The sequence below is a fragment of the Tarenaya hassleriana genome, unplaced genomic scaffold, assembly GCF_000463585.1.
Source record: "Tarenaya hassleriana unplaced genomic scaffold, ASM46358v1 Cleome37, whole genome shotgun sequence".
NCBI classification, from domain to species: Eukaryota; Viridiplantae; Streptophyta; class Magnoliopsida; order Brassicales; family Cleomaceae; genus Tarenaya; species Tarenaya hassleriana.
In genome coordinates, this window is record NW_010966725.1 from 714,780 (window position 1) to 730,108 (window position 15,329).

Genomic DNA, 15,329 nt, shown 5'->3' on the forward strand with positions numbered 1-15,329 from the left:
CGGCCTGCCGGCGGCGAACGGGACGATCTGGAGCACCCGTAGAAGGAATCAGATTCAGAGGAGGAGAAACCGCTGGAATCGGAGGAACTGGAACCGGAGTGCTTGAAGAAAAAGGAATCGGCGGCGGATCTATCGAAATCAGCGGCGGTGGAGCGGCGATGGACGATGATTTTGTGGGCGACGTCGTGGGGATCAGATCCACGGAGGTGATTCTTCTTCCTCATGGAGTCGGGATCGTCGATGGAGCGGTAGATTTGATCGAGGAGAGTGGAGGAGAAGGAAGGATGTGCTCTGCGATTGCGAAAGGGATATCGCTGATCCGATGCCTCCATGGAAGAGATCTTATAGGAGAATCAATGGAGGAGAAGGAATGATAGTGTTGGGAACGTGTGAAGAAAAGCTTGGGAACAGAGTAATGGAGGTCGAAATGATAGAGAGAGAGAGAGAGAGAGTAATGAGAAGGAAGAGGGCACGCCTGAGCTTCCGAGGAGGAGGAGTCTGTTGAGAGCGGAGTGTGTTTTAAAAAGAGCAAGTAACAAGGAGGAGAGCGAGGGAGTGGTAATCATTGCCACGTGGCATTTTATTTATCTTTTTTTTTCTAAACGTATAAATATTAAAGCATTATTATTTTTTTTAAACACTTTATTTACATTTTAAACTTTAACCATGGAAAATTCAAAATTCACTGCTTAGTAACCGCATATTTTTTTTTTATAAATTAGTTGTTGGGTCTTATTAATTTCATAACAATAAAAAATTATCAAATAAAGGGATTGAATGGAATTGGTTTTTGGGTTTTTAAAATTCAAAATTCAAAAACATTGACAATCAAAATTCTGTAAAAAGAAACATGTAAATAGAAAATAACAATCAGACAACATTGAAAAAGCTAAAATTTTATAAATTATTATATTTTCCTTTAAATCACAAATTAGAAAGATATAATTTGTACTTTTCACTTATACCCTCTAAGATTTATGCCAGAGTGTTAAGAAAACAATTAATTTGTAGGGCAAACATGAAAGAAAAATGGGACAAAAGAGAAAAAGAAAGAGTTGGGTACCCGTTACCCGAGAAATAATAATAATAATAATAATAATAATAATAATAATAATAATAATAATAATAATAATATATCTTATTATTATTATTATTATTATTATTATAATAAGTTGTGAATTGAAATATTAGTTATAGAAGAGGCTTAATGAACAGTCAAGTAATGCGGCTCCGAGAGACTCGAAGCCATGATTTGACTTTCTATTTTTTGTCTAACACCAAAGCAGCAACACTCTCATGAACAAAAGACAATTGTGTTGCGTACCACTAATCTTGTAATAAAATGTTACCACACCCATTTAATCTTTATCTATCCTTTCGGTTTCATATAGAATTATATAAAAATGGGTTGATTTATAATTAATAATAAGTTAGAAATGTTGTAAATATCATAATAATGATCTTATTTTTCAAATTATAATTTCCTTGATATCGTTACATTTTTTTTATTCACCAGTAAAAAAAAACAAAAATTGTAAATAACTAAATAGTGGGCTCATTCGATATTAATATTACATGGTATTGCCATTAGGCAGACCAAACAGAACGTTGAAGTGAACAAACAGTATAATGAGTATGAAATTGACCCAACACATATCTAACATCACTATTTTTATTACAAAATCAATTGAAAGATTTGAAAAAACATCGTATTTTTATTACAAGAGAGATGTTTTATATAATTATGCAGCTAATACAGCAAACATCACCTAATTTCACTGTATGAAATTGACCCAACACATCTCTAAACGTCACATTTTTTAAATTAAAATACCATTCTACCACATTCCATGGTTTTGCATGAAATTTTGTAATTTATAATTCTTGATAATGCCTTTTCCATCATTTTATTTATTATAATAACTATCGTATCGGATTGTTTTCGATTGTCGTAATCTTTATCTTGCCGTTTTACCCAAAAGAAATCCTTTGTTTTAACCATTTTCACTTAATTTGAAATGATTAATTATCTCCTAATTAATTAATTTGATTTTCTCATTTTTGGTTAGTATACTTTAATTTTGGTTAGTATTTATCATCGTCAACATCAGATTATTATTACTATTACTGTTATTATTATTATTATTATTACCTTATATGAGACTATAAGGTAAATACTTTTTGTGCAATATAAACTTGAGGAAAAAAAAAACAAGGAAATTTTGTGAAAGTTGATATCACAATTGAGAAACGTACAATCGATTAGTTTCGAATCTATTATATCGTCCCTTCAAATCCACGAAACTTCACACTCATAGCCTCTCTTTACACGGACCCATTGCGTATACACTTTTATTCTTATGCATTATATACATATATATATATATATATGTATGTATGTGTGTGAGTGTGCTTAATTATGTACACATATTCACATATACATACATCTATAATACATATATATATATATATACACACACACACACGAAGTGTGCCAGAAAGAGAAAGTATGAGTTGCAGGGTGTGCACGCATGTGTGGTGGGAAGTGGGTAACATTCATCATATCATATGAGATTTGTGCATGCAGCACACGAAGATTCCATTTAAATCAACGTAGAAAGACGGTCCAAGTATTTATCTTGCGATTTCATGAAAATCAAATTAAAGGGCTTATAAGGAAAAATGTCAATGGCTAATAATATTATCTTCCTCTTAATTTAAAAAAAAAAAACAAGAAAGATGAAATTGGAATTCAACAATGGGTGGTGGATGATGAGGATGAAGCCCTCCATTATCTCTTTATCTTTCTCGGATTTGACACATCACACCATCAAACATGCTTCATATAACCACCACGAGACATAATTACACGATTGCGGTCGAATAATTAATACTTACATATATATACACATATGTGTGTGTATATATATGTATAGGCCAAACGTTGTATATACATAACCATAACTGCATGAACACAAAGGCTACAGAAGTCGAGAGCGAAAGACCTCACATGCCCTTGTGAGATATGAGGATCTTCTTTGTAGATTCTGTCATATATATATATATTCAACCCTTCAAGTCAAAGGAATGAGTTTGATTTCAACAAATTGAGTGATGAACCTAACATGTGGAGTAACAAATCAGTGTAATTTGGTTTTGTCCCATGCTAAATCAATCATTAAAAGAAATGAGAAATCATCACTCTAATTAAGATGATACGGAATATATATATATATATATATATATATATATATATATAAACATCGAAACCCTCTCTCTCTGGCAGTGGCTTTGCCACACGAGCAATCAGCTCTCCGGTCGAATGTATAACACCACGTTCTCTCCCCCACAGGACTTGGATTCATTTGTATGATTATATACGTGGGTCATCTATATATAACCCAAGCCCTACTAATTGATGAACCCTAGCTTCTAGGTATCTCCCCACTCTCTCTCTCTCTCTCTCTCTCTCTTTTATACCTTATATTAATTAAAGTTCATGATTCGTTGTATTTTATTATAAATTTGATTGAATAATAACCCTTGCCAAAATACTCCGCACACTTTTTTTTTCCTTCCCTTGCTTGGATGATAGTACCTAAAACAATTTTTATAAACAAAAAGGTATTAATTAATTAACCCTAATACAGGTGGTTTTAATTAGAATAATACAAAAAGGGCTGGTTGTTAGAAATCATTGAATGCAAGAAACCCATAAGAGAGTTAATCGTTTAATTTAAATAGAGTAGGGAGATTATAGCTTCAACCAAATTTCTATAATCCTAGGCTTTAAGCAAACAGGGTATAGGAATCATGAGGAGGCACTTGATTAACCCCCTAGTTCCTGCTTAATTATGCCAATTATTATATAGAGTTACAATTAACGTTATAGTTTTCTCAAAGTTAATGTTCTAATATTGAAAAATCTCAATTTGATTGTTGACCTAATAACATTGGCACAATTGCCAACAACGCAAACTAAAACAAAAAGTAATCAATGAGACATATAATCAAATGTGAAACACGCTTTCACAGTCCAATATATCATTTCCCTAGAATCTCTATATATACCATGATTCAAATGGTTTAAACTCTCATGAGAGAGAGAGAGAGAGAGAGGTGAAGCTCAAGAATCAAGGTGCTTTATGGAAATTAGGGGGAGGAGGGGGGGTATGAAAGATAGGGCAAAAGAAACTTACAAGACAGAAGTTGGGAGATCCCAAGAAAGAAAAGCACACACAAAACTCAAAAAAGAACACAAACAACACAAAAACATACTCACATCCCAAGAAAAGCCTTTCATGTGAAAGAGAAATGTCCATGTTATTGTGGTGATAAATTAAGCAGTATCTGTCATTGTGATTGTGAAAAGGATAAAACCCATTCAAATTCTTTCATTTGTAAAATGGTAGAAAATAAATTTTAAAATTTATTTTCAAACAAATTTGTGGATCAATGTCGTCAAGTTTTCGTTCTTAAACCAATTAACAAGTTTGAAAATTATAATGATATATGTCAAGTTTTTATTATTTTATAAGTTTAAGAATTTTAATGAGATTTACCGTTGTGAAAAAGAAGAGAGAATTGATGAAAACTGAATAGAAATAGATTTATTTGTTGGATAAAAGAAGATCAACATGGAGGAATAAATGAACCATCCATTAGACATGTAAATGATTTGATTTGAGTCTAGGCCCCTTGTGGTGGAGAAGGGCCCTCGAAAGACCATTGGGCCGCAACCTCATCATCATCATCCGAGGATGCTTGGAAAATATTTACTTTTATATATATATATTAAATTTAAATTCGATTTTATCCATTTTTCAAAACATTTACCTCATTCAATTTTCATATCAACAGTTACATATTATTCCGATAACCGATATGATTCAAACATCAACCCCCCGAATTGTGATTATTAATATATATATATATATATATATATAAAGAAAAGAAAAATAACAGGAGAGAGATCCACAGTCACCAACTATCAAAGTAGTGTTGCATATGAAACAAACAAAGTAGAAACAAAGGGTTAGCTCTATGTGTGGCTTTCTCACTTTCAATTCAAAGTAAAAATCTTGTCTCTGGTCTGTGTGTGTGAGAGAGGTGAAGGAGTGGGCATCACAAGTACTGCTGTTGAATCCGAGCTCTGTTCTGCTCCCACCACAACCTCGCATGCGTTTCCCCGAACTTCTCCCGACTGCGGAAACAACGACAAAAAAAAAAACGTTCCTTTGAGCGTCCGCAAGATCCGCGTTCATGGGAAGTAAGGGTGGACACAGGTCGTGTACCGACATATTCATGATATCCGTATCCGTATGTGAATACTCCGAGCATCAATAATTTGATACCCGTACTTGTATTCAAAGATTTCGGGTATCCGACAAAATATCCGGGTATTCGCGGATATTTGAATGAAAAACAGATTAATCTTAAGTCTTCCGCCTAGTTGACGACGAAAACTAACGACGGGAGAGTTACATACCTGAAGCGAACGCGTCGGAGCTCGCGGGTGCCATCGGGGCGAGCTCTGATAGTTATGTAGATGCCCGGCTCATCCTGTTCCACCCATTCGTTTTCCATGTCACTGGCATTACTGATTGAGGGCTCTCCTTCCCTCGACGAGCTACTTCTTACAGAACCTTCAACCGACGATGTCTCGGTCTTGTTCCCGCCACTGATGCTGGAGAGTTTCGGTGTCGAGGCAATGCCATTAGTAGTAGAGTCATAGCACTGACGGATTCGGGTCGGATGGTGATCCAGAGAGTCGGATGAGGAGTACCCTTTTCCCGGAATGTTACGAGGACGTTCTTTGTTAAGAGGTGGAGTTACGGGACTGTCCTTGGTAGACTGAATCCGTGAGCTCTGGTTAACAAAAATGGTGCCGAAAGTACTCGTATTAGATTCCCGAAAACGATACACGGAATTCGCGAAAGAAAACAAATTTCGGAGAATAATGAGATGTTGCAGAGGGAAATTGGCATGATACCTCTTCGGATTGAGGAGGAGTTGGAAGTGGGAAGCTTTGCTGATTAAACTGCTGAACATTGTATAACTCCGTGACTTTGTCGTAATTCTCTGCCCACCACCTCTGAGCTTGCCACTTATTGAACATTTCACGACTGCGAAATTTCAGAAACTGAATCATCAGTCCTCTAGCCACATATCAATATTGCAGGCTTGTCATAAAATCCATAGCAACAAGATCTTGAAGAACAAAGGTGGAAGATTTCATTGGTGCAGCACAAATCTAATGATAAAAGATTCTGCACCTTCACAATTATATAAGAAAAACTTCACCGAAATCTTCTCTTCTCTAAAGGGTAATCTTCACGAAAATCTCCTACGTACAAAATTTCGGCTCCAAGTTGCTTTGGCATCATAAAGTCTGGTGCTTTTTTTGGTTTGAAACAGACAGGAGAGGGTCATTTGCTTGTGGATATATGTCCTAAGTACCAAATCACATGGTCTAAGGGAATCTGAGAAACAAAAAAAAAAAAAAGAAACCGAAGGCGGGAACTTGTCGTGTCTATACAGATCAAAACACCACGAAACCATAGAGCATGTAATGTGAGACCCAAACCCGAAAACAGAGAAATTTCAGTGTGTATAAATCAGGGACCACTTCAATGGACTGAAGAAAATGCAATAACAAACAGATCCCAAAACCAAAAAGGGCCTATCTATGTTCATCATTGTCTCCAATGTCAGATCAATCAAACAAGAATTGTCATCGGAAACCTGCAACAACGTCAATGATATATCTCGGTTTCAAATCTGCGGTCAATAAAGATTTTACCTGAACCGAATCCGCTTGAGATCATTGCCTCCTTGTGGCAATGATACGAATGTGATGAGGATGCCGGGCTCGACTTGTGCAACCCACTCCTTAGGCTCATCCTCCTCCATGAACACTATGGATTCTGTCCGACCACTCATGGATGTCGGCGTTCCTTCTCCGCTCGAAAGCCCTTTCAATCTGGCCTCCATGTCCTTCCCCCAAATCCTCGGTGTCGAGCTTGCACTCCCGGCTCTACGGTACGCATAGTGGAACCTTCCAGAATCCGAAGCAGCATCCGAATCAGCGTAATTCCCGTTGTGATTCCGGTTTGATGACCCAGAACATGGTTTGCAATTTTTGTATGCACCTGAAGCCTTTATAGCCATGTCTTTAATCTGAATCAAGAACGAACAAACGTTGCAAAGAAAAGGTTCATAATTTCATAAAGATTGACAGCAAATGCAATTTTCTTTCCAACACAAATCTGGCATCTAGGAAGGTGGATGAGAAAGTAAAGGGAAGAAAATTTCCAATTATGCTAAGGGATCATAAGCTTGAACTGAGGAAAAGGATATTAGACAAAACCAAGAGCCCATCTCAATCAAACAGAAGGAACAAATTTTTCTTGTTTTTGCTCTAAGCGTCCAAACGAAACGAATATGGTCCCGCTCAGAATTTTCTTTCATTTTCGTTCATTTTCTCAGTAACCAAACAGCTCTCCGAAAGCGACCCGAAAGAAGGTTTCTCTACCTGAGACGTCAGAGACTTAATCGCGTGCTTTGTCCTGGGCGTCCCAATGACTCCTTCGTCTTCTTCTTGTTCCTTGTCATGATTAGATCCGCCATTGTTGGCGTTTAGTTGCTTCGAACACGCAATACACGTCAGCATCTCTCCCCTTTTCCACAGCCCTTCAACCTTTCTCCTCCGGGGAAAAACCCACAAAAATCAAAAGGACCTGAAACCAAGGGAGAAAACCCAGATCAGATTTTGCGAAACACGAACGGAAAATCCAGAAACAAGGGAGAAAACATCACTGAGATTGACCCATTTGCACACAGGACATACATACACAAACAATGCACGTATATATACACACAATTTACTTACGGTTACAGCAGTCGCTCTAAATTCTTGCTTTTCCGGTTCCGCCTTGCTTTCTCCAACAGGAACAAGAACTCTTTTTTTTTTTTTTTATCAGTCACAGAGATCCATCAGGAAATATGAAACCCAGAAACACCATTGGAGAACTCAAATGGCGGCGGGCGTAGATGACCGTTACGCGGGCGAGAAATTAGGGCACGCACGCACAGGATCTGGAGATCAAACCCCAGAAAAGATTCGCATTAAAGTCACTCTCTTGCGCTCGGTCTCTGCGGACTCAGGCTTGACAGAGAGAATGAGTGAAGAGCACTCTTCACTTTCTCTCTCTAGAAACCCAGAGCTAAGACAGAGGCTGCGGATTTGGTGAGAGAGAAAGAGGCAGACTTAGAGATTTGGGTTTTGAGTTCGTTGGACACTGGAAAAGTTAGCGCACAAATATGTGCATTGTGTTTGCTATATAACCTTCTTCTTTTTTTTGTATCCATTTGTCATTATTTTTATTTTTTATTTATTTTACCATTTGTTAAAGAGAAATATATATATATATATATATATATAATCACATATAACTTTGTTGCAGAAAAGGAAAGAAATGTATAACTTTAAAGGGTAATTATTTTGGACCGATAAATGTATAAACGAACAGAGTAACATATTCTAACTATATTATATATTGCAACATCATGTGGATTGGATTGGACTATAGTGTTTTTAGTATGATATTATGTATTGTAATGGTGTATCATTATGTGGGATTTTTTTAGGGATATCGTGGAATAAAATACATGCGTTTTTTGTTTTTTTTTTTAAGATACTTTGTTCTAATTTATTTTTTCTATTTTTTATTTTTAAGAGATTGAGTTTAACAAACTCGAAAAAAATTGTATTATTTTATATAATTTTACTATATAAAGTGTTATGTAACTATATAAGGTGTAATAAAGTGTGACGCATATATTATTTTTATCGGTCCTTCTTCAATTTTTTTTTTTCCTTTTCATAAAGGGATTTCATTCTTGTTTATTTTCTTCTTATCAAAATTTATGTTATTTTCGAACCCACCTTGGCCAAATTTTACCAAAAAAAAAATTATGTTATTTTCCATGAATATGCATTTCAATATATATAACAGAACATCTCGCTAATATTTAAAATTCGTGGGATATGTATACATTTGATTCAACTAGTTTAAACATAATTTGTATGATACTATATATTTTGAAATTCCAAAATTTTCGATGATAGAACATATAGATCATTTGAAAGCTCTTTTATTAAATATAAACTTAAATGTCTTTTCACTTATGGGGATTGACGATAAATCCTTTGGAAAAGTGAATAAATGGGGGCAAAAAATTCAAATAATATTCTCTCTTTATTTTCTTTTATTCTTTTTCTTAATATTTGTCTTTATTCTTTTTTTAGGGAAATTTTTTTAATGTGGAAAGAAAACAACGGTTCATTTATACAAAAAAGGCCTCAATTTTTTTTTTCATAGCGATTAAATATTGACACGTATCCACCAAATAATGGATAAATTGTGACTATTATTCAAAATTCTATCTAAATCTCTTCAGAAAATTTAATTATTATTAAAATGTTTTAATAGGTAGAAATAAATATAAATAAATAGACTTATCATAATATATATTATAATATTATTTTTCATGTTAGAAATATGCATAATGATAAATAAAAAAAATTATATATGTATACAATTACAAGTGTGCATATAAGTTTTCGTGTCAGATATTCACAGGAGCGCCGTGAAGCAACGGGCGAGAATTAACTACACTTGGGAATTATTTCCGATTTAGAGATTTTTAAAAATATTGGAATCTTGTTTTTTTATTACTCAAAAGCTGAATTTGTAATTAATGGGAAATACAGATTTACAGCGAGATATTATCAGATACTCGCCTATTTAATTTACTTCTTCTCAAATTCGATTTTATTTATCAATTTTTTATTTTTTTATTTCTGAATCTGAGAGAATCCTACGTTGCAAGAGATTTTCTTATGTTTCATGGTTCTTCTCCTTGCATTAGATTTGTCTTGTTTCTCACTCTTTCCACGTGATAACATATTTTTTTTCAGTAATTCAAAAGAAAAAAAAAAAGCTATTGCATTTGATATTTTAGATTTTGCAAAGTTTATTTTGTATTATAGTTTTAAAAATTATATTTCTTCGGGTTTTATGTATTTTTTAAATTTATATTGAAAAAATCCATTAATTTATGAAAAAATATCATATCCAATCCCAGATCTTAGGCTATAATTATATTGATACAGTTAATTATTATTGGATTTGATTTGTGTATTGAAAACGATATTTATGTTTTAAATAGTAAAATTTAATAAATCATAATGGTAGTTAGTTACTTTCCACATAATGTAATTAGATTTTATTTCACAACATTATATTATAATGGTTGTTCATTAGACCTTATTTCACAAAGCTAAATATAAAAAACTAAGATAACATGCAATTAGAATATAATAAATTTTAATGACAAAAACAATGCTGCATCATTGGAAAATGCAGGATCTATGCTATTTCCCCCCAATTGACACGTGTTCATTTCTATAGATTTCATAATCTCCATATAGAAAAATGGAAAAAAAAAGTGAATAAGGAAATGATTAATTAGGGATATTAAATATTGAAATTATAAATATTATAATATTTTGTTTTTTTTCCCTTACAGCTAAGCCTAAAAATGCTGTTTTGGTTACCTTTCTGTCTCCTTGAAGGATAAGAAACAATAAGCACTTTGATTAGTGCTTTAAACTTTTCAAAGTTAAGCCTCAAGTACACATTTTTAACATCATTAAGCAAAGCCACACCATTATCCTTTAAACTTTGACTCCATTTTTCCACTTCATATTTGTGCACAAATTGTATAAAATATAATACCATATTTGTTGGAATATATTTTTATTATATTATTATTTTTAGTCACCAACATATTTGCAATCGTTTATAACAAAGAGAATACCATTCTCCATCAAAATTATGGCTATAAATGGTACTAGTTTTTTTAATTTTAAGTTTTTAATTTTTTAGATTTTTCTCTTTTGATTTTTGATTTTTGTTTTTTTAGTATTTGTAAATCTAAAAAATGAAGTTCACTAAAACAGTTTTTTGAATTAAAAAAAACTAAATTTATAAAATCTTTATTGTCAAATTTTTTTAATATTTAGATTTTTAAAACTTCAAAAACTCCATCCATTTAATCCGTATATATGTATATATATATATTTGTTATATAGATGTCATTACAAAAAATAAACATATAACACAATTTAATTTTTATTAGGAGCGGGCATTTCGATACCAAAACGAAAATTTTGGTATTTTTTTTCGGACCATACCGTTTAAAATTCTCGAACGGAATGATTTTTATAGAACCGAATTTTTCGAAACCGAACCGAACTTTATAAAATTCCCGAAAACTGAATTTTTCATAAGAAAATCTAAATTCTTTTAACAAAAACCGAAATCGAACCGTACCGGAACCAAAACCGGATCGAACCGAATAACATACTGTACTAATTTGATACAAATTTTAGAATACTAATTTTAGAATATTGAATAAACCGTTCACAAACCGAACCGCTAAAATTCTGACCTGAATCCCGAAACGTTCACCCCTAATTTTTATGGTTATTTAAACGGTTTGGATATTATATTGATGTATTTCATTGCTTAGGAAAATAATTATATGTTTGGTAATAATATAACGTTTATATGGATTTTAGAGTAATTATGTAGATGTAAATGTATCATAAATATATATATATATATACATATATGTCTATGCACGTCTCTTTGAAAAGTTTATTCGGAGTCGCTTTTTTCAGCTTTTGCAAAGAGAGAAAAAACAAAAAGAAACTATAATCTGAGTATTGAAACTTTGTTCTTATTCGTGTTTGTAAAAACTTCTAATAATTGTTTTTTTTTTTAATCTAAAGAAAGCATCATATCATCATGTGTATTACAAATATTATTTATACAATAAAGCAGTTGCATGAAGTTGGACGTACTTAACCGCTAAGGTAAAGTCATCTATCCAAGGTTTAAGTAGAAAAAGTTTTTTTTTTTTATGATTTGTGTGATAAAAACCATTTTGTTTGAATGATATTGAAATATTTTTTTTAAAGGAATCAATTAAAACAAAAAACTAAAAGAAAGTGAATTTAAAAAATAATTCTAAATTAATTTTGATATACAAATAGAATAGATTACTTTTTTAAAATAAAAAATCTGAATAAAATAATAAAATAAATATTCATATATATATATATATATATATATTAAATATTCATATATATATATATATATATATATCAGGTTCTTAATATGGGCTGGGCTCAATTTAATTGTATGCGGCGAAATATAATCTAATAGCCCAAAAGAGAAACGGGTCACAGAAGAAGGCCCAATATGCTTATATTAACTCATACACTCAACCGCAGGAGATCATACCCTCCTCTCGTCCCAAATTTACTGAAGGCATCGATCATTTCGGATTCATGGTAAGATGAGCGGAGGGCAGCGGCGTTGGAGAGGTCGACGCAGGCATTCCAGAGGCGGAAGCTGAGCTTCCATAGGTGGAGCTTGAAAGAGTTGCTGGGGAAGGGAGCGAGTTGACTCAGCCGAGTCAGCGCTTACCTGAGAGAAGAGGGAAGGGACTCGGTGGGAGGGTGATCCTTGGAGACAGATTCCGCTTGGTGGATGGAGAGCTCGATCTCGGAGAGGAGAGGATGGTGAGCTTGAGGCTCGGCTTCACGGTGGATTTGCCGGAGCTCCGGCGTCGAAATCTCGGCGATTCTCATTTTTTTGGCGGGAGATCTCCAACAGAGAGAAGGCGACGAGAGGAATTTCAAAACTCCCTTCGAATCGTCGATAGCCTGCTTCGAAAATCACCGGACTCGTTCTCTGCGGGCATCTCGAGGCGCGTTGGTTCAGCTTATTGAGGCAAGAATCATCTTCTTGGGTTTCCATATCCGGCGTTACATTCCCTTTTTTCGCCGTTTGATTTGTTCTTCGGGATCGGCTCCGATTTTTGGGAATTTGGTGGTTAGGATTGTTGATTTAGGGTTTGATTTAACGCACTCTAGCTTCAGGGTTGTATGTATTGGAGATCACCATTGTGAATCGCGTAAATGTCTTCTGGTTTCATTTCCATTTCGAGTGTCGTGGTTGCTGTTATCCTCGTGGGTCTGTCGCTCTCCTATTTTCGAGGAGATGAACCCGTATGAAAAGTTTCAACCTTCCATCGAATATTCCGTGGCTGTTTGTTGTTTTATATTACGTAGTTTCTAAATATTTCATTTCGCAGAATTAGAAGATCCTCGTTGGTTTGATCCCATCGTTTTCCTTTGACGTCTTGCTTTGATTGGATAGTAACAAATTGTATCATTCACTGCATAAAGTTTTGCTTTTTGTGCTGGGAACACAAGCTGGCTGTCAAGTTGCATGTCGTTGCCAACAAAAATCTTGCGATCTTGGACCATTGGTTGATCGTTTGTTTGGTGCTTTTTTTGTATGGTTTCATTTCTCTTATTTCAGATATATCTCATGGTTTGCCGAATGCTTGTGGAAATCGCAGAATATTCTTATCACTTTGTAGTTTATGGGAGGAAAGCGGAAAAATATATATAGTTATATAATTTAATTTGACTATTTCAAGCTGGTGAATTTGATGTATCATTTGTCTTAATATTTCTGCACCAGTATTTGCAATAGTGATTTGATGCCAGTAGGATCGCATATGTGACCTCAACTGCTTACTGGGTCCACTTAGCTGTCAGACCTGACAGATAAGAGAGAAGGTCGCTGTCTTGCGGATCTGGAGTTAATGGGCTTACTTATCTGTTGAACACTATGTTCCTTTGCTTATTTCACAGATTGAACTGTTTGAGCTACCATGAGAATGCAACCTATCTTACACCCAAGATCTTCAGCTAATGGATTTTCACATAGAAGGGTTGAAAGAGAGGGCGGGATGAATAAGGCAGAGCCTGTAAAGTCTCACTCTGTGACGACACCAGCACAGATACAGGTGATTGTTCACCTACAGGTGATTTATCTGTCATATGGTATTTAACTTTGTCATGTGCTGCCTTCTGATGTTTGTTGATACCTGTGCGGCAGTGAGTGGGGAGGCTGCAAGTTTAGAGAAAAGTTATTGTGATCGGTTAGTGTATCTCTCTATCTTGCAACATGTATGATTGGGCATCCTGTGGAAGTGCAGTTAAAAAATGGATCACTATAATCAGGCATATTTCACACGGCTACTGTGTTTACTGGCTCCTGGATCTTTCTAAGGCATCTTTGTTTATGTCTATCTGGTTTTGCTTTCCCTGAGACCCTTAATATCATGTCTTGCTCGTGCTAATACGCCCAGCTGCTGTCTTGTGTGCCACTAGGGGCTGGGATCAGTTTGATGTCAATGAAGCACTGTTTGGTGCAGAGAGCACCTTCGACGAGGAATTTTATACCACGAAACTCGAGAGGATTGGCAGAGAGATTGAGGGTGAAAGCACCCGAGATATTCACATAGCAGAGGTGAATTCCCCATGTTCCTTTTGATATCAGCATTTCAAGAGTGTCGAATCCCAAGGTTCTAATGGTTTATGCATGACAGCACCTTAATCAGGAAAGAGGCCTTCAGCTTAATGATAAATTTGATGTGGATGAGGAAGCCAAATACTCATCAGTCTGCAGGGTTGAGGGATATGATGATGAGGAAGAAATGTTATTGGATTCACGTGACAATCTGACTTTCGGTGTTACATCTGCTTCTGATGGCAACAAAGCTTCAAGTGGTGTCAAAGCATATGACGAAGCATGGGTACGGTTTGTTGCCCTTCAGTGGTCGTGGCCCTGTTTACTCGGAGAAACTTGGGGACGGATCAGAGCTCTTCAATCTCCGACGAGAATGCTCGGGAGCGTCCTGTTTGTTTCAGGCAGAATTAAGGCGTGCTTCTGTCGTATGTTTATATATACATATGTTCACGACATCTCAAAGGGCGATTTAGCGACAGCATCAGATGAATTTGCTCACACGGGCAAACTGCCATAACTTATTACCAGGGAATTGTCCTATAGATCTACTCTATGTCATCAATTGTGAATTTGTTTTGATATCCCGAAATTGAATATTTTTTTCCAATCTTAATATAATCGAATATTTTAATAGTTTTTTTTTGTTATTTTTAGTATTTAATATTATTAAATCTTTTAGATATCAGATATATATTTTTTTATTATACTAATTGTAATATGGTTTCTTCTAGCAACAAGAAAAACACTCGAAAAGTACTCTTACGGGCTCTTACATCTTAATTTTGTTTGGGCCTTTAATAATTGGGCCTTTTAAAAACTTGAGGATGATCATAGGTCGAGAAATCAGCCCACTTTGTATTCTCACACACG

The 15,329-nt window shown here is 34.6% G+C and overlaps 3 protein-coding genes across 3 annotated transcripts in view; 1 reads left to right on the forward strand and 2 right to left on the reverse strand.

Annotated features, from left to right (window-relative positions):
• LOC104822656 (protein BIG GRAIN 1-like B) overlaps positions 1 to 508 on the reverse strand; it is a 1,552-nt gene extending 1,044 nt beyond the window's left edge. Inside the window, 1 exon segment of the mRNA XM_019203556.1 lies at positions 1 to 508. This exon segment is cut by the window's left edge and continues 4 nt beyond it. Within this exon segment, the coding sequence (XP_019059101.1) occupies positions 1 to 332 (332 nt within the window). The 5' untranslated portion in view covers positions 333 to 508.
• Positions 509 to 4,885: 4,377 nt separating this feature from the next.
• Positions 4,886 to 8,290, reverse strand: LOC104822657 (protein Brevis radix-like 2). Its single transcript, XM_010553936.2, has 6 exons — positions 7,892 to 8,290; positions 7,535 to 7,739; positions 6,803 to 7,179; positions 5,993 to 6,125; positions 5,489 to 5,868; positions 4,886 to 5,203 (listed from the first exon to the last, which is right to left on the reverse strand). Exons 2-6 carry the CDS (start codon positions 7,670 to 7,672, stop codon positions 5,125 to 5,127), a joined length of 1,107 nt encoding a protein of 368 aa, XP_010552238.1. The 5' UTR covers positions 7,673 to 7,739; positions 7,892 to 8,290; the 3' UTR covers positions 4,886 to 5,124.
• Positions 8,291 to 13,054: 4,764 nt separating this feature from the next.
• LOC104822779 (polyadenylate-binding protein-interacting protein 3-like) lies at positions 13,055 to 15,095 on the forward strand. The gene is made up of 5 exons (XM_010554125.1): positions 13,055 to 13,109; positions 13,906 to 13,953; positions 14,046 to 14,088; positions 14,321 to 14,459; positions 14,539 to 15,095. Exons 1-5 carry the CDS (start codon positions 13,055 to 13,057, stop codon positions 14,974 to 14,976), a joined length of 723 nt encoding a protein of 240 aa, XP_010552427.1. The 3' UTR covers positions 14,977 to 15,095.
• Positions 15,096 to 15,329: the final 234 nt, after the last annotated feature.

Excerpts from the sequence above, each read along its gene's own strand:
- LOC104822657 (XM_010553936.2), bottom strand. The coding sequence starts at position 7,672 with ATGCTGACGTGTATTGCGTGTTCGAAGCAACTAAACGCCAACAATGGC. Across the intron at positions 5,869-5,992 it reads CTCCTCCTCAATCCGAAGAG|AGCTCACGGATTCAGTCTAC; the intron begins GTATCATGCCAA and ends TTTGTTAACCAG. Across the intron at positions 5,204-5,488 it reads CTCCGACGCGTTCGCTTCAG|TCGGGAGAAGTTCGGGGAAA; the intron begins GTATGTAACTCT and ends TTGTTTCCGCAG.
- LOC104822779 (XM_010554125.1), top strand. The coding sequence starts at position 13,055 with ATGTCTTCTGGTTTCATTTCCATTTCGAGTGTCGTGGTTGCTGTTATC. Across the intron at positions 13,954-14,045 it reads CGACACCAGCACAGATACAG|TGAGTGGGGAGGCTGCAAGT; the intron begins GTGATTGTTCAC and ends CCTGTGCGGCAG. Across the intron at positions 14,460-14,538 it reads GAGATATTCACATAGCAGAG|CACCTTAATCAGGAAAGAGG; the intron begins GTGAATTCCCCA and ends TATGCATGACAG.